The 18,721-nt window shown below is 43.8% G+C and overlaps 2 protein-coding genes across 4 annotated transcripts in view; both read right to left on the reverse strand.

Moving 5' to 3' along the window:
- Positions 1 to 6: 6 nt before the first annotated feature.
- LOC108242182 (gap junction gamma-1 protein) lies at positions 7 to 9,319 on the reverse strand. The gene is made up of 5 exons (XM_017426864.3): positions 8,863 to 9,319; positions 4,739 to 5,010; positions 4,432 to 4,657; positions 2,418 to 3,098; positions 7 to 310 (listed from the first exon to the last, which is right to left on the reverse strand). Exons 2-5 carry the CDS (start codon positions 4,976 to 4,978, stop codon positions 297 to 299), a joined length of 1,161 nt encoding a protein of 386 aa, XP_017282353.1. The 5' UTR covers positions 4,979 to 5,010; positions 8,863 to 9,319; the 3' UTR covers positions 7 to 296.
- A 5,091-nt stretch (positions 9,320 to 14,410) lies between these two features.
- The window catches only part of LOC108242209 (serine/threonine kinase 11 interacting protein), a 34,637-nt gene continuing 30,326 nt past the window's right edge, over positions 14,411 to 18,721 (reverse strand). For all 3 annotated transcript variants that reach the window (XM_025008219.2, XM_017426928.3, XM_017426927.3), the window contains exons 25-26: positions 16,057 to 16,277; positions 14,411 to 15,686 (exon numbers count right to left, since the gene is read on the reverse strand). In XM_025008219.2, coding sequence (XP_024863987.1) covers positions 15,546 to 15,686; positions 16,057 to 16,277 — 362 coding nt within the window. In that variant the 3' untranslated portion in view covers positions 14,411 to 15,545. The remainder of the gene's footprint in view (positions 15,687 to 16,056; positions 16,278 to 18,721) is intronic.

Genomic DNA, 18,721 nt, shown 5'->3' on the forward strand with positions numbered 1-18,721 from the left:
GGAGGAGGGGGGGGGGGGGGGGGAGCAGAAACTCCAGATGTGGCAGGATTTCAAGTTCCAGTGTTGTGCGGATCAAACATTTAATCACAACACGGCTCGGTCAGCAACTGGTTTTTCGCCGACCACCGAATCTTGAAAAAAGGCACAAATCGCTCGTCCACACACACACACACACACACACACGTACGTTCTGGTCTCCCTCAGTGGTCTGACTGCATTCTCATATGTGCTCCCCCCACATCGTGTTTTAAAGCCAGTAGGAGTGGAAGGACGGCCGTCTGAGGCAGGAGGCACACTCAGGCACGCATTCCTGGGAAAAACAAGACGGACAAAAACGGGAATGTTTATTTCAGGGTTGGATTTTTAAAACCTTAACACGGATAAGAGCGTCAGAAAGTGTCCCAAACCCAAAATTAAACTTCCAAACGCGTTTCGATTGCACGTGAAGCTTTCTAACAAACAAAAGGGACTATACCGAGCTTCTGCAAAAATTTATTTTGTGGTCAAAATTAAAGGTTTAATTTTTGTGTCACAACTAAACCGACTTCATCAGGAGGAGAGCAGACTGTTACCACAAGGAGACAAGTGGCATCAACCAAAAATATAAAATAAAATGAGCAGGAAGGAAGCACATGGTTATTATTTTTTAAACGCTCGTTCGTTAAATGTGTCGTTTTGATGAATCAAATGACTGCCACACACTTGAGAATTCCCTCTGAACATTTAGAAAACAATTCAAATTTATCCAAAATATATTTGTATAATATTTATATGCCCTACAGTAGAAAGCAGATGTTTACATACAAGTCCAAAATTATTTTGTTAAAATGCTCAATATCTAGCTGTTTAGCAAGCCTCCCCCATTATTTTTCTGTTGTTGTTTGTTCAGGATGTTGTGCACATGCCAGGTGTCGTAAGTCGCCATTTGTTTTTCAAGTGTTTGACCACTACAAACGAAATAAAAAGAAAATAAAAAGAAAAAACAAACAGCCGAAGTGACTGAAAATAGGTCATCTTTGAAGACGGCTATGGAAGAGCTGTTTGAGACCGAGAAGTCCAACAGTTTTGATGTGTTAGTCCACATTTATGCTCAGATTTGTTGAGTAAAGTATGCAGATAAGATTGCTTTGTTTGTATCGAGTACGTACCCACATGTCAGAAGCCCAAATAATGAGAATCTTTTTATTACTTCCATCAGAGTCACAAGTTTCCATCCATTGTCTGAGTATTTGGTATCGTTGGGTTTAAACTTTAGGCTGTCTGACTCAGATCAGATGTTTCGGGTTCCTCCTGAGTCGTGTTTTATGACGACAGCTCGCCGTACTTCAGTTAGGATGATGTTTGGACATTGATCAGACCACAGGACATGTCTCCAGAGTCGAGGTCTTTGTCCCCGTGTGCGTTTACAAACTGTAATCTGTTTTAAGCTTCTTCCTCTCGGCTCGTGTTGCTCCAGCTTCAGCACCAGCTCTTTTGTTTTTTTATCATTTCGAGGTTGACGCACACCCGTCCACGTCTCCGTCCTGAGCGGTACGAAGACAGGACGTCCCCGAGGCGTTCATACTTTGGGTTCAGCCTTGTGTGTAATTATTTGAACAGATGAACCTTCGGACATCTGGAAATTTCACCCGACGACGCGCTTCCCTGATATCTGCTGGTTTCCCATGATGCCACACAAAGGTGTCAGGTGACTTATTAAAAGCCACATCTTCCCTTTCCCAGTTTATTTTAAATTAATTGTAATCTTAATGTAAACTAGTGACTGAAGTAAAGATTTCTCATTATTTGAGCTTTTAACATGTAAATAATCGGGTTTAACTGTAATATTTTCATTCAGTCATTTTCTTTCAGGAGGGCAGAAGAGCTCAGTTTGACCCACGGATGAAGACCCAAGCTCTCTTCCAACTTGTTGGTCTCTTTCCTTTTATTACCATGACATCTTCCCTCATTTTATTTTACTTTAAACACGAAGTTTATCTGCAGCTGATGAACCTGAAGCATGAAGAGCTCACCTCAGAGACGAAGGATCCAAATCCTCCGTCTCCAAACAAACTTTCTCTGAAGATTTACGGCTTCAATCTGAGGTTTTCCATTTCAAATTCAATTGTATGTTCTTATCTTGAAATCTGTAGGAGTTTTTTTTTTTCCTTTCTTCCAACCAATACATCATTTTCTAATAAATTCTCAAGCTGTTTTATAACAGTTGTTTTTTGCAAATTAATGACAGCTGCAGCTCTCCATTTCTTTATAAAAAAGGAATTTATAAAGTGCCAACTCTAAATATTTTAGGAATGATTTAGGTCTGCAAGCTATTTTAACGTTTGGTTTAACTGAAGGGAGTCCAAATAAACTCGTGTAAAAGCGGCAACGCCACAGAATCTGTTGAACCGGACGACACCGAGGGGTGACATCATTACCTTTCTCGGTCGACTCTCCCTGCTTCTCCTGGGCGAAGTTGAGGCGGTTCTGCTCCGCAGCTGTCTGTGCAGCTGTGTTCACCTCCGGGCTGCTGCTGCGCGAGTGGCTTCCTTCATCCGCCTGGTATGCCAGGTCCAGGTGCTGCTGCGCCATCTTCAGGTGCCTCTTCAACCGCTCCAGCTCCCGGGACGAGGGGCCCTCGTCCCCGAAGCTCTCTCGCCCGGAGTCGCCCATCGGCAAGTCCCTCAGGTCTCCTTTCAGCTTCTCCTTCTTCATGGTGGCGTGGTATCCGGGCGGGGCCGTGGGGATGGAGCGACCCGACGGCAGGCGGTGGGAGCGAGAGTTGAGGGCGGCCCGCTTGCGGAAGGTGTCCCGGATGCCGCCAACCCCCAGGTGGATGATTTCCAGGACGGTGAGGAGGAGGCAGAGGAAGGACACGACGTACATCACCAGCAGGAAGATTGTTTTCTCCGTCGGGCGGGACACGAAGCAGTCCACTGTGTGCGGGCACGGAGCCCGGCTGCAGACGTAGGAGGGGATCACCTCGAAGCCGTAGAGGATGTACTGGCCGAAGAGGAAGGCGATCTCGAAGGCGGAGCGCCAGAACAGCTGACACACGTAGACCTTCATCAGGCCGTCGCGCAGGATCCGACGACGACCATCGTGCTTCATCCCAGAGTCTAAAAAAAAAAAAAAAAAGATGCAAAGATTGCTTTTCTATAAACCAACCAAACCAATTTTTTACTAAAACTCCTGACAGTTTTATAAATTTCTGGATAATATAAACGGTTGTGTTCACGAAGCATTTACTGAAAAACAAAAAAACTTTAAGGCTCAGGGACTTTTCTGTCGATTCAGACAAATTTGACCAAATTTTGACCCTTTAAATAATCTGCTCTCGGCCTTCTAATTGCAGGTTATTCAACAGATACATCATCTATTTTCTGCTGCTTATCTGTGGTTGGAATGATGAGGCAACAGCTTTACGAGAGAAACCTAAACATCCCTCTCCCCAGTAGTGATCTGTGATAGTGCAGTAGTAAATACAGGACCAGGATCGCCAATACTTTAATATTTTAAAGGACATCCTTTACGTTTTATATCAGGGAGAGAAGTATTTTTATTAAGATCAGATTAGATTTTGACCCAAGTATCGTCCAAGCTAAGGAAGTTCACCAGAGAGGATGTCAACGACAGAAAGCTGCCTTTTTTTTTTTTGTTTTTTTGGACCGTTTGGTCCTCATGGAAAGAGATGGAAGCCTCAAACCGACCCACACAAGATCAGTCCCTCCTGTTTGAGTCACCAACAACATCAGAACTTTACACCACCAGGACTGAACACGTCCCCAAAGGAACAAACCCGTCAAAGAAGGCTCTCCAGACATGTGGATTTCCTAACTGGGCTTTAGTCGAGTCACTGAGGAAAAGATAATAAAAAAGGAAAAACCCTCTACGCCACAGATGACGAGTAAGGAAAAGAAATGAATGAAAAAAATATGATCGAAAAACCTGAGTTTGCAACAGAAGGAATGACGAACACAAATGTTGGTCCATTTCAAACCCGACAGGACTGAGACCGATCCTCTCTGGTCCATCCTGAGGACAGAACACCCGAACTGAGCGGCGTGACGTCTGCAGGTCAGACGTCTTTAAACGGCTTCTCCACAGACGCATGACTCAACACAGGAGGGCAGCTCTTCAGGACAGGACTGAGCTCCTACACCTCAACGATGAAGGGACAACTGGAGGACTAAAATGTTCACGTTGGACAGCAGCCAGATGGGTTGAGATTTGGGGGAGGAGATCTCAGATTTCAGCTTTCTAACACCTACAGAGCAAACCTACAAAGACCCTGATGACTCCACTGTGAGGGGAGCGAGTGTTATAACTTCTATAACTCATCCGGCATAAAAGCTTAAAACCAAAACATCTTCAGCTACAGAACAGAAGTACAGTTTGGTGTTTTTAACTGAAAACCTGAATCCCCTCCAAACTAATATAATAACGTCTTACTTTTGTCTGGTTTTTCTGGCTTGTCTGGTTCGATCTCCTCGGCGATCATCGGGTCTTCCTCTCCGTTATCTTCCGCTTCTTCGTAGTCCCGCACGGCCCCGCGGCTGACGATGGGCATCCTCCTCTTCTTGCTTGCGACGGGCCGGTACTCAGAGTCGTCCATGCGGGCGATCTTGTGCATAGCAAAGCCGAGATACATGATGGTCGGGGTGGTGATCATGATCACCTGGGGAGGAAAACCAGCGTCACCCTCAGCGAGGCGTTCGGACTTCGACGGAGCGTTCGTTCAGTTGACGGCGCAACTCACCTGGAAGATCCAGAATCGGACGTGCGAGAGCGGCGCAAACTTGTCGTAGCAGACGTTCTCGCACCCGGGCTGCTGCGTGTTGCAGACGAATTTGCTCTGCTCATCGTAGTAGATGGTCTCGCCGCCGACAGCCGTCAGCACGATGCGGAAGATGATGAGAACCGTGAGCCAGATCTTCCCCACGAAGGTGGAGTGGTTCGAGATCTCGTCCAGCAGACGCGTCAGGAAACTCCAACTCATGGTGCCGAGGACGCTGGAGCGCTAAATCAGATCTGAGACAGCAAGGAGCAATTAGGTAAAGGTTTGATTTAAACAGTAAACAATTAAAAATAAGATTTAGAAACATTTTTCCCCTGCAGGGGTCACCACTGGTTTCACAACAAAGGCGAAATGTCTCAAGGCGGGATGAACTCAGATCAGACCACAAGTTAAAAATGTACAAAAAGACTTTTAGAAAATATATTCACACAGAAATATGAAATTAACTCAATATATGCATTCTTTTTTGTCAGAAGAGTAAAACTCATGTCTTTTTACCCTTCCAGAAGGAGCTGCGACTCCAACATTCAGGGCAAAAAACCCAATTTGGAAGCAGATCAAACATTTCCAAACTGGATGAATAATCGTTTCCAATCCTAAATGATACCCTCCTCCCTCCATGATCGAGCCACAGAACGGCACCGTCACCTCTCAGCTCTGCCGTCTCACACCTTCAGGTTTTTAATACCTTCAGTGACATTTTAGCACAGGGAGTACATGTTGGGGATGAATCAACCGCCACACCAAATTTCAGTTTTAGCTCATTTTTGCATCTGCTACGGTCGATTAGCTGCGGTGGCCATTTTGACTCCAAAAGTTAATTAGTTGCAGACAGCGATCACTTTCTCCAAGTTTCATTAAAACCCATCAGATGATGCGAATATAACTGTCTGAGGTCCAGCAAATTCATAGACGCTCCCTGTGAAGCCGTGAGGTTTTAGAAAACTCATTTTCACATTTTTCTACAAAACATTTTGAATCTGAAGAGGGTCAGAAATTCAAGACATTTCCATCTCTTAACCGTCTCAACCGGTTTGTGTTTCTGCCCCTAAAAAGTTGAAGCTTGTTAGACCAAATGGCACATTTTGAGACCAGGAAACTAATGAATGTTTTTCTCCCCCGCCTCCCATTTTACAGACCACAAGAATAATTGGGGAAAACAATTTGTTCCTGACTTCTCGTCAGTGAGCTTTATAAGCCTTTACCATTACTGAAATACTCCTAATTGGGCCAATAAAGAACCCAAAAAGTGTCAAACTACCACAATGATTTGAAAAAATAAAGATCTTTAAAGAGCAGATGAAAGAAGTCCAACTCTCAGGAAAAAAAACAAAGAAATGAAGCCAACCGCTGTTTTCTTCACACATGCAGATATTGGTTTTTAACTTTAAACAAATGTGAATTAATTTCGTCAGTAGGAGCGCAGAATATCTGGTAGCGGTTTGGTTAAACCTACATTTCCACGGCTCCCCGGCCCTCCAAGCCCGAGCGGCTTCACGATAAATCAAAGTGGCGGCAGGCGGGGAGCGGCCAGGAGACCTGCTGTGGGTTTGGACTGCAGGGATTATTGGAATAAAACAAGAAATACGCTGAGGAATTTATTTACCACCTCACTACCTGAAATGATACCATTAAAATCACCGTCAGCGTGGCCAAGATTCACAACAGCAGCGCCGGTCCTTTTATAAAACGCTAATAATTTCGAAGCTGAACTCGGGCCGGCGACACCGGCGTTTACAGTCGGGCCAAGTTCACGGAAATTAAACGCCACACATAAAATCCAGCACTGAAATTACAAGCCGAGCAAAAGAAGAAAATCACTTCAAATTAAAAAGCTCCAGCAGCCGATGAAGAAACCGATCTGAAACCGTAATCACACCCAACAATAAGACCAACTCGCAGCTACTACCACATCGTTAAAAACAGATAGTCAGAGCCAGTTTGGACTAGCTGTGGCGGCCATATTGAAATGGACAGACTTCAGATTTTGATGAATCACAGAGGTACAGCCGGTGATCATTTCCTGAGAGTTTGAGTAAAATTCATCCAGCGGTTCATGAGATATTTTGCTAACAGAGGCAAAAACATGGTTTATAAGAGAAAAAAGGTCCGACTCGGAGACTAGTTTTTCTTTAAAATTATCAACTTCAAAACAAAAAAACACAGGGAACAGTTTTTACTCCCGTCTATCAGCTCTGATTCACCTGTTTGATCCAAACGTTTAGGTTAAAAAATAAAAATCTTCCAGGTTCATTCGACATGAACCAGTCAGACCAACTCGTCTGAACCAGACTTGCCAACTGGATAAATTTTCACCAAAAAAGAAAGAAGGAAAAAAAAAAAAAAAAAAAAAAAAAAAAAAAAAAACAGAAAGAAAGAAGTCGTCATGAGAGCAACGAAAACATCAAGACTGGAAATTATACGCTTGGAGTAACCGTTTATGACCAGTCTGTCATAAACGGTTACAAATTCCCCAGATTCATGCGCTGCAGAGTCGTTGTGTCATTAACTCGGAGACAAACACCGGTTCCTCCGCTTGTGGGAACCTTTGAGCTCGTTTTGTGCAAACAGAGCACCTCCGTGACCCTGAAGGAGACGGAAACAAGCACAGCTGCAGCGCGTGGAGGCGCCCTTTAAAACCCGTCTCCAGTCTGATGCTGACGGGGGATTTAAAAACCTTTAACGGGGTAGAACAGGGGTCTCCAGTCCTGGTCCTGGAGGGCCACTATCCTGCAGGTTTTCCTTGTTCCTCTGCTCTAACACACCTGATTTGAATCAATGGGTGATTAACAGGCTTCTGCAGAACATGAAGAGGGAATTTAACCATGAATCAGGTGTGTTGGAGCAGAGAAACAAGGAAAACGTGCAGGATGGTGGCCCTCCAGGACCAGGGTTGCCCACCCCTGGTGTAGAGGTTTGTCCCTTTAAACCTCAGCCTGAAACTTTCCTGCTTTTAATCTCCATGAAGACCTGTCCTACAATCAGCCTTTATGGCTAAAAAACACAATTAATTAACATCAGAAGCAGCATTTAGAGGAAACAATCTTGGAGCCAAATCCTTTTTACTGCCAATTATCTCTGATTGGAGGAGGAACACAAAAAAAGCCAAAAATTTAGCTTCATAAAAGTTATACATCACAATTGCCTGCATTTGTTTGCTAGCAAAATAACTCTTGCACCAGTTGGCGAAGCTTAGAGTCCGGACAGGTTTCAGTGTGGTAGTAGCCGAGAGTCGCTCCCAATGGAACCCCATTCCTCAACAGAAGCTGTTCGTCTGGAGCTGGTCTGAGCGGTGGCGGGTGATAGGCAACCCCACCTTAAAGCCGGGTTTTTGCTGCCTTCCTGAACTCAGCGACACCGATCTGCAGCTGCCTCTCATCCACGAGTCGGTCAAATACCTACTTCATCGGCACGTTTTTGACGTTTCCCCGTCCCCTGCAGCACCTGAATCCTGATGAGGAGGAGGAGGAGGCAGGAAGATATGACTTGTTTGGTTTTTATTAAAGGATATCTGACGTGGAACCCTAAAAAAATGGCCACACTTTCACACAAACAGCTCATCACCCAACAACGCCGGCTCAGGTGAGTGCAAACATTTTAACTCTGGTTTATTTTCTTCTGTGCAGCTCACATTTAATGGCTTCAGGAGGAGATTGAGAAAAAGAAGGGGGGGCGGTTGGAGAATTTTGGGCACAAGGATCTGGACACAGCAGAACATTCCTGCCTAACCAAAACCAGAGAGCCTGGGATGTTCGGGTTCATGGAGCAGACAGGAGGGCACTGGGAATCCACCAGAATGGAGCTTTAAAATGTCACCTCTGGGGGGGTCAGCTGGGGGAACTCACCCCCCCCCCAGATACAACTCCTGTCCTCTGCTGCTTCAAATCAGCCATCAGAGGAGGCTTAAACCGAGTCCGAAGGAGCTTTGCTGAGTCAGACCGAAATGTTTTGGAAATTGTGGCATTCCTGGAGGAAAACAAAGTGCTGCCAACCTTCCCTGGAGGAGGGAGGATTATCCACCGACTTAGAGAAGCTAAAGCCATGTTTTCAAAACTGAAAAGGAGGATTAATTAGAAGCAAATTACCTGGAAACTGTCGGAAACTTCAGCGACTTCAAACGGAACCTGGTTATTAAAGTCTGGAGCAACTTTCCAAGTGGATCCAAACTGAACTGAACAGGACCCACCGCTCTCCGGCACGCGCAGCTCCACAACTCCTCGCGCGGAACAAACTCGATGAATTCAAACTTTTATTCTATTTTATTTTTTTCCCTCCTTCTTCTTCGTCCTCGACCTCAGCGGCGGGACGGGCTGACTTCTCCGGGTGCCAGGCTCTCACCGTGTGCGCTCCGCTCCGCGCGCACGCGCCGCCTCACTTCTCCCCTCGCGCTTAATTGCTCCACCAGGTTTTTCTAATTAGCGCGCGCGCGCTCTCATTGGCGTCCCAGTCCGAGCCCGAGCCGCCGTGGCTGTGAACCCATCCAGGCCGCGCTGACCCCGAGTGTCGGGGGGTCCCGAAGCAGAGGGGACAAAAGGAGAAGTTTGGTTCCTGTAGCCTCCTCCTCCTCCTCCTCCTCCTGCTGCACCTCCTCCACCTCCTCCCATTCAAGGAGAGGAGGCCCCTCAGATGAAACCTGAGCTCCGGGACTACCGTTCTACCCTCCAGACTGGAGAACCAAAGATTTCATAACTCTCCATCAGGGGAAAGAAAGTCAACATCCAAATCAGATAACAGATTATTTAAATAACTGCTTATGTTTATTTCTTATGAGAGCAATTACAAATTGGGAGTTAAAGGAAACAGTAGTTTTTGGTTATTAGTGCTTTGGAGCTTCTTAATTGGTCGAATTAAAATCAGACTAAAACAACTCAGGTCCCTGAGCACAAACATGTATAGTCCAGGGGTTTGCAAACTGTGGCTCCGGGGCCACATGCAGCTCTTTGGTTCCTCTGCAGCGGGACCAAAAATACCACAGAAATCAGTGTTTATATAGTTGAATTAACTCCGTCTCAAAAGCTCCAAAATGAGCTGTAGTTTGGTGAAATTTGGCCATTCACCTGGCAACAACTAAACTCGATTTTTATTCATCGGGAGTGTTGTCATCAGCAGTTCCAGACATATATTTAAAAAGTTGAACCCCGAGCTTCTCAGTAAGGCCAAACATTGTCTTATACGAAGGGATTTCCCGGCGCTGCGGCAGCCGGCAGAGAGAGATGGTCGATTTCAAAAAGAAATTCAAAGATAAAGGATTGTTTTTGAAGACATACCTGTCAGAAAACTTTGATTTTCTGCTACTTTAGTTACTGGGATGGCTGGATGGTGTCAGTATCAAACATCAATCTTTTCCCTTACTTTGCACAGCAGATCCTTCTGCAGCTCGGGTCACATGTTATTTATCATCCGTGTGTCGTCCTGTCCTGTCAGTGGTCCTTATTTCAGTTTCTGAGAGTCACGAAGCACAGAGGAAGAGGCAGAAGTCTTCGCCCAGGAAAGGATAATGGTTAGCCAAAATGAGGGCCTGGTCTTGCCTGGACTTTCTCAAACACAAGACACCGATGTGAAAGAACACTACGTAACAGAAGACGATATTAAACCTCTACCACCGTTTGCTCAGCCAGGTGCTGTTTTCTCAACCGAACAACGTTCGTGTTCCTGCGCGATTCCACATTTTCTATTTTACCGATGAAATTCAGTCGCCGGGCCTCATTAATCCACCAATAAAACAGCAGACTGAAGTGACTGGTCCTATGTTTTGTTATAAAATAAAAATATCCATTTATATAAACTTAATTGCCGTCATAGTAGGTCCACAAGCTGCAACAGCCCCGCAATAAATTCGGCTTTTACGAAGGCTGTAATGTTCACTTTTGGATTTATGATTCAGCTTTATAGCAACCGTGGAGGTTGTTGTGTTGCTTGCTGTGTTTAAAGAGTTGCACGCAGTCAGAGCTGAGTGTAATATTCGATCTGTCCTCCAGCTTTAATGGCTCGCAGAAAATATTCACAAACCACAGCTTCCAAATCGCCCGAGGAGCTTAGAAGACATCATAACTTTCAAAAGGTTCACTACGGGGCTTTTGGGGACTCGCGTGAGACACTTTTGGGGAAAATATTGGTCAGCGTTGGTGCGTAAACCTGTGAGAAATGTTGCATTTTGACAGAATCTTTTACCACATTTTGAATCTGTTGATTCCCTCATGCAAAAAACAACACAGCCAACAGAGAACAACACTATAATCTAATCATTTGTCTTTCTTCTGTGGACCCGATGTCACGGACCACAGTCTGGCAGCCCACCGGCCCTTACAGAGCACTGCGTGACTGCAGCTTTTACACGAGGAGGCCCACCATCCAAGAATTTGGTCGACTCTGGCGTTCAGCAAAACAACAGATCTCTCGGTGTCGTGCACGGCGCAGCTGCAGAGCTCCTGACTTACCAGAGGAACCTGGAAATGTTTGGTGGGGAGTCAAATCGGGCCAGATGTCTGCATCCGAGCTTCCTCCCCGTTCAGTCCGAACTTGATCACCTGCGCCCTCTCGGCTTTTGGGAAGCGTATCAAATATCAGAAAGCATGCTGAAAGGAAAAATGTGGGACAAAGTGAGCCTGAAGGCACACAAATTGATATCATAATGGGGGTGGGGTGAGACTTCCAGAACCCAGAATTCCTTCTTACACCCCTGCAGAGAGGTTATTAGCTGCTTCGTTTGTCTGATGTGGAGTTTTTGATTTCCACCCAGCTGTGCAGTCCACCACCTCTCCTTCCTACAGGAACACACGCTGATGGAATCTTTTCAGCATCGAGGAGAGAGTACCCATTTCACCCCCCCCCCCGAAAAAACATAAAAGCTGGTGACACGAGTTCATAGCATGCAGTTGTTATGACTCATGGATTTTTCAACGCTGACTTTTTTTTTTTTAAGGATCGTTACTTTCACAGTGGCATCAGCCAGAACCAACAACAGGAACAACAGCGTTTTTACTCGCTTGCAGCTCATTCCTGCAAGAGTTCAGGAACAGAACTTAGATAATCAAAAACCATAAAAAAAAAACAAACTTGGCCAGAGATGGTGAAACAACGTGCTCGGTTTATGCACGTGGAGGGAGAAAAACTGGTGCCAGATGCCATATCAGAGCTATAAAGCAGAATTAATGATGTACAGTATGTTTCACCATTAACTTGGTTTTATGTGCCATTACATGCCTTCCATGTAAGCCTCTTTTTTTTCTTCTTGTAGGGAGGAAAATCACACATCTGAGTGCTGCTTTAATTACCATTTCACACACCTTTTTCTCCTCAGGAAAAGGCGAAAGAGCCGAATAGATTTTCAGAAAAGCTCGCACATTGCCAACAACGTTGATTAAAAGTAAGAGTGTTTATTTATCGCTGATTTATGCACAGCTGCGTTGAGTTTTCTTCCTGCATATTTCCTTCAAATCCGCAGAATTTCTGCGTCTGAGGCTGGAGGTATTCTCCGAAGTGAACAATAAATATCTTACCTGCTGCAGACAGCTTATTGAATGATCCCACTTCGAACCTGACTGGACTGATGAGCTTAAAGCAACTAAAATCAGAAAAGATTCACAGGAATTCATGTAAATGTTGTTTTATAAACCTTTACATTCCTGTTAATTTTACACAGTTAGTATATTAATCCTGCAGGAAGTGTCCAAGGCTGCACAGGAAATGCTACAGCTTGCTGCTGCTGCTATTTGTGTTTGCTAATAAGTTCAAATCTCCGTTTTATGTGAAACATTTTCATTAGCGAGCTCTGCAGGGCCAGTCTGTGACGTAGAGAATATATGAACAAGAAAAATATAAATAATAAGAAAAATAAGAATAAAAACAGAGGAAGAAGCAGAAAAAATACAAAATATAACATTTATAATAATAAGAATAATAAATTGGTGAACAGTTTTTTTAATATCGTGCTATATTTCCAATATTTAGGGTATATATTTATTTTAAAATGTTAAATATTTTAAATTTTCTGCTGTATTTAACGTTATTAGAAATGAAAACACAGTTGCACAATAAGATCCTGGCTGGAAGGACATTTGTTTGAGTGTTTTTAATTTAAATTCAGGCTGATTATTGATGAAAACCAGGAAACAGAAAAAAATAACAAAAAAAAAAACTTTTTGCTCACAGACAAAGACAAATATCACACTCCTGGAACGTCAAATGCAAAGTTGACCCGGAAAACTGCAGTTTTAATTAAACTAAACGCCTGAAGGGCTGTAAAAAGACCCCCAATGGACCATAAGTGGCCCGTGAGCCATTACTTGATGACTAATGATGTAAATAATCTTGTAATGTGAAATTGACACGAATATAAAGATTTATAAAATGGTGCTTGCTTAAACCACTTGGAGTTATTTTAACATGAAATGCAAGACGTTAAATATGTCGCTTCTCTGATGACCTTTGACCTGCGTGCAGGATGAAGGAAAAACGAGCTGCTGGGAAGATTTAAAGAGGCTCGCCTGACGACGCGGGCAAGTGGTCGCCAGTCATTTGTGAGTAAACACGCCGCCGTTCACCGGTTGGTGGGCGCGCTGGGTCACGTGGCCCCACCCAACATGTGGACAACATCTGGACGCCACCGGATGGAAGGCGGCAACGATCAGCGCCGAGCTCGGACTCTGAAAAAGGGACGCCTCAGAACCGGAAAGGCTTTCAGGCGCTCCTCCATCTGCAGGAACCAGGAGCCAGCAGTAATAACATGGAAGTGAGAGGCTGTCATTCAACAGATCTGGGTTTGGTTTGGACTTGCAGGGAAAACTTTAGAGTTCAAACATCAGCTGCACGAGACGTGAATTCAGGAATGAGACGTGAATCGTTTCAGCTCCGACAGGCAGGAGGCAAGCCTCGTAAAACTGAAGACCCCACCTGGATATTTAAGGCCTACGTTCCCTAAAGAAGCGAGTAACAAATTCATATATTCCTCAGATATTTTACGAGCGGAACAGATAAACGAACAAACAGGAAACCTGCAGCTCTGAGGCCTCGGTTTCTGATTTTACCCAAAACAAACAAACAAACAGGAGGAAAATTAGTACTTTTTGTGGAAATTCAGCTAAATCTGAAATGTTAGAGAGCAGAAGCTGAGCATTAAAAGAAGCAAAACAGCAGCTAAAGGCTACAATTAGCAAAACATTTACTAAAAGCTAGCTTTAGTGTAGATTCTCAGTCATCCAGGACAAAAAAAAGGGTGTCTGCTTTTTGAACTGAGACAGCTCCTCGGATGAGAATCGAGTCGCGTCGTTTCTGTTTTTAAGCCTCTTTGTTGGTTTTAGCAAAAAACAATAGCAGTGGCTCGAATTAGCAGAACAGAAGCTGAAAGCTAACATTAGCAAACCAGTAGATAAAAGCTAAAATGAACAGGACAGCATGAGCAACGCATTAGCTACAAGCTAAAAGATAAGCAGATAGCTAAAAGCTGAAAATAAATAAAGTATTCTGAGGTAGATTTCAAAAAGCACGACGCTGTAAATAAAGTTAAATATTTCAAAAAGCATAAAAGCTTCAAAAGCTAAAAGTCGTAGCCGTAAAGTCCCGAACGAGCTGAATGTTTTGATGCGTGGATGGTTAAAACAGCTGAAAGTAGAGTTTAACAGAAAAAAACACAACTTTTAGAATCAGGTTTTCATGATAGATTTATATAAAAATAAAGGACGGCACTTTACATCAGTCAGTTGTGGAAAGAAGGAACGAGGACATAAATGAGGTGAAATTGATCAGTTTAGAAAACAGCTGGTTGGCATTTTTGTATATATATATATATATATATATATATATATATACATACAAACAGAAGCATATGGAGCTAATCTTATCGACCCTAATGAAAGACAAAGGTGATGAATGCTTATTTGCTGTGAGAACAAATTAAATCCCATCTCTTAAATTATCCGGGGCTGCTTTTTCGGATCTGATCACTTAGACAACATTTCGACTCTAACTGGAGGCTGATTGTTTGAGGTACCGCTCGATGACAGTCCGGAGGCTTTGGGGAGGTTCCCGCCGCCTCGTGTTCAGCTCATGACGCTTCAACGAGACACCGGGGGGAGGACCGTCGAGCTTTAACGAGGGGGGTGGGCGCATTTCAGGCAAATCCTTAAAAACTCTTAATGCTCTTAAATCCAGACGGCTGAATCCTGAACGCCACAGATGATTCAGGAACGTACAATGTGCAATAAGGAGAAAATTATATCACATGAATGCATATCACCCGCCAGACTTTTACACCAACATGGTCTGTTCACGGTTGTGGACAACTCTCAGCTACTACACCAAATATTAGCTTAATAACTGTAAATTTCACTCAGGTACAGCCATTCCTGTGGAGGGCTGTGGCGGCCATCTTGAGTTGGGTTGACTCCAAAAGTCAAGGAGATGTAGGCGTACAGCCAGTGATGACTTTCTGAAGGTTTCCTTAAAAACAGTTCAGTGATTCATGTGGTATTTCGCTAACACACACACCACCTTCGATGGCGGGCGATAACAAGGCACGGCCCATTTCTGAGAAGCTCAGTGCGGCGTGTGTTCACGTCTGAAGGAGGGATTATGCAAGCGGAGCTTTGTTAACGGGCTTGTGTGCCACATGAATGAGTGCAATCGCTTCCAAGCTCCCGGCTTGAAGCAACGAGGAGCGTAACGGAACCAGACCGGGTTCAGACTGCAGGGAGCAAACAAAGACACACTCGCTCACGCTCACTGAGCTTCCTCTAACGCAGGAGCACACACACACACACACACACATGCATCACGCTGCTTTGTCCTGCAGACTTGTGTGCAGCTTCACTCCGAACATGGCCTCCCACTGAGTCCTGACCCAGGCCAGCAGAGCCTGGAGGAGCTCGGGGCTCTCCGAGCGCACACTCCACGTCCTCTCCTGTTTCACCGTCTGCAGGAAACATGAAGAAACAACATGAGAATCCAACCTGACGCGTTGGACGATTCCAAGCTTCTGCAGGGAGGAAGAGCCTTCGGAGCGCCTCGGAAAGGCTGAGTCAGCTGTTTTCTGGACTCTAAATCGGCGTCCTTTAAGCTATTTTAAACATTCACATTTCAAAACGTTCAGCTCATTCAGATCGTTGCAGCTGCGACTTTGGATTTTTGTAATTTTGTTGAAATATTTAACTTTATTTACATTTTTTTTTCTCAATGAAATAAATGGAAAACTTAGCATCGCTGCTTCATTTTTAGCTTTTAGCTACCGTTTTGCTAATTTTAGCACCAAACTGAACAATATAAACGACCTCAGACTCACTGACCTCGTCGTAAAGCTTCAGGTCCATTCTGCACCGGTCCGCGGGCCACAGGAGGACCGAGCTCACGCAGCTAATGGGCAGTGTTTCCAAGATGGCGGCGCCCCCGCTGCATGGTTCGACGTTTCCATCCGCCGCCGAGCAGTTCTTCCTCCACTGGTGGTCCTCTTCGAGCAGGTAGAGGGTTTCCCGGGTCGTCAGAAGTGTCAGAGACGTCCAACGGTCCTCTGAAAGAAAAAAAAACGTAAAAAAAAAAAGATTTTAATGAAAGTCTCAGAAAACAAAATTACCTTTGATAAGCTTTGGAGTCAACTCTATTCAAGATGGACGCCACAGCTAATCGACCTTAACAGACACAAAAATGGGTTCAAAATATGACGTGGTAGTAGCTGAGAGTCATCCTCATCACACCCTCTGAGCTCCACCTGATCATGTGACATGTAGCGAGTTAATATTTGTGCACGTTTTAAAACAATTAAACATGTCAAAGTGAAAATCATTGTGTTCAAATTTGTCTAAAATCAGACAGTTTTCATAAAACAGCTAATTTTTATATAAATAATTCCTTATTTGCACATTCAAACATCAAATATGTTGTATTCCTTCTTTAGTTTTTAATTTATAAACATTTAAAAGCAACTAAATTGTTTGGGGTAACCAGTCTTTGTTTAGCTTATTTTAACACTTCCAAAATTAGTAGTTAAATCTTTCACTTCGTTTTACAAAAAAAGGAACGGTAATAAGCTTTAGTTTGACTTTTTAGCCCACATTACATGCGTCTGCAGCACGCCGTTAGCAGGAAGTGGAGCTGGAGGTAAAAAGAAGGAGAAACAGAAGAAAAGGAGCAAAATGCTGCACCGATGCCTTCACAAAAAAAAGGCAGGAAAAGTCTAATTTCTCATCTCTTCTGCATGCAACAATGGGATTACACAAGTGATGAACTTTGGCAAGTTAGTAATGATACTCCTTTTAAATTTTTCCACCAAAAAACACATTTAAAGGTGACATCAACAGGACTGGACTCAACTCTTTTTCCGTTTTTATTCCCCAGCCACAAAAATCTAATTTATTTTGAAGTTTTTCAATGAGTTTGGAATTCAAATATCCAAAATTGTTTACTTTTTTATGCCAGAATGTCTTTCAAACTTAACTAGCAAATGTTACTCAGAATTCTGGTAAAAATTCCTGCAGAAAATATAAAAAAACAACAACTTTTACTGGTGTTTGAATATAAAAACACCAGTTGAAGTCGGAAATAATCGTATTACACTAACAGAGCTCTGCAGCCCAAGTGCATGTCTTTCTTCATGTGAAAAAATGATTGATAATAAACATTTCTAAGCAGACTTTTAGACCATTTAGCTTTGTTGAAAAATTTTAGGCAAAAACTGTAAATCTGTCTCCTTGTCCTGGCGTTAACTTGGTAAAAAAATACTCCCAAAAGTTGGGATTTTTTGGTCATCTTCCTGACTCATCTCTTCCAAGGAAAAAAAAAAGGAATTTTAAAAGAAAACACCTGGTTGCGGTGACATGAAATATGTAATTAGTCTCACATTATTTAAAGTGTGAAGGAGTATTATTCAACACGAGGTTCAGACCTCACAGAATCACAGTTAAACCCCCCGACTCGGTGGCGTATTTACGACACGAAATGTTCAGAGTTTTGACCTTTTAACCTCTGGTCTTGTTCTGCAGGCGACAGCTACGGATCCCTGATGTTAGGAAGGCTTCAGAAAGGGTCCGGGACATGTTAAAACCATGCCAGACGAAATTCCACAGCCGTGCTCAGCTGTGCTCAGCCTCCAGCCACCTTGGCTTTTAATTTAAATATTTCTGCTGTCGCGCAGGCCGATGCACACCCTGCAGCCCCGATACATTTGGTCCTAACCACATGCATGCAAATACAGTCATCTGTCAAAGCCACGGAGTCTAAACAGTGTATTTCTGCCTCATTTATTGGCGAAGGTTAACGTGGCTCGTTGACAGGCGCCTCACGTCAGCGGCTGGCCACAAATCACCTCCTGTTTTCTACATTTTGCTCCTAGCATTTCTTGTCTTAATGGAAATGAAACCGTGTTTCTTTTCTGTTTGTAATCCTCTCTGTTAGCGGGACATCGTGTCGCTTCAGAGTCCCTAAGGATCGACAGAATTACAATCACATTTTAGCCCTTCGCACGTCAAAACGTTCAGCTCTTTTACTTTTTAAAATATTTACCTTTATTTACAAGCACTTTCCCCGTAAAACCTGTAGAGATTTATTTAATTTATTTAAAACTTTCTATTTGAAATATGTTTCTGTTCCTTCTGAAATAAAAAAGCACCGTCTAAGCTGCTGAGGCAAGAACTCCAGCCGCCATCTTGGTAGGTGCTACCAAGTAGCAAAGCAACTATTTCACGGGATAATTATTGCTAAAACCTGCCAAACCAGACGGACATATTTGCGCATGATTAGCACAATTTGTTTTGCGAAGACGATGCAGAGAGAGCGGATAACGGGTGCAAACGATGCGCAAAAAAACCCCAAAACGGGCGCTGCACAGTTTTATTAAATCTAGGCCATAGTCGTCTCCTGCTTTTATTTTAGTTTTTAAAGTGCTGAAAAGTGTAGTTCCCAAAGTTGGGGTTGGGACTTCACTGTGGGCCATAAAACACAGAGTGGGAATCTTTTGGA

This window comes from Kryptolebias marmoratus, linkage group LG23, assembly GCF_001649575.2.
Source record: "Kryptolebias marmoratus isolate JLee-2015 linkage group LG23, ASM164957v2, whole genome shotgun sequence".
Taxonomy (NCBI): Eukaryota; Metazoa; Chordata; class Actinopteri; order Cyprinodontiformes; family Rivulidae; genus Kryptolebias; species Kryptolebias marmoratus.

What these genes read in the sequence shown, in the direction of transcription:
- LOC108242182 (XM_017426864.3), bottom strand. Translation starts at nt 4,978, where the DNA reads ATGAGTTGGAGTTTCCTGACGCGTCTGCTGGACGAGATCTCGAACCAC. An exon ending in TCCGATTCTGGATCTTCCAG is followed by an intron (nt 4,658 to 4,738) that starts GTGAGTTGCGCC and finishes TTTCCTCCCCAG; the next exon opens with GTGATCATGATCACCACCCC. An exon ending in GCCAGAAAAACCAGACAAAA is followed by an intron (nt 3,099 to 4,431) that starts GTAAGACGTTAT and finishes TTTTTTTTTTAG; the next exon opens with ACTCTGGGATGAAGCACGAT.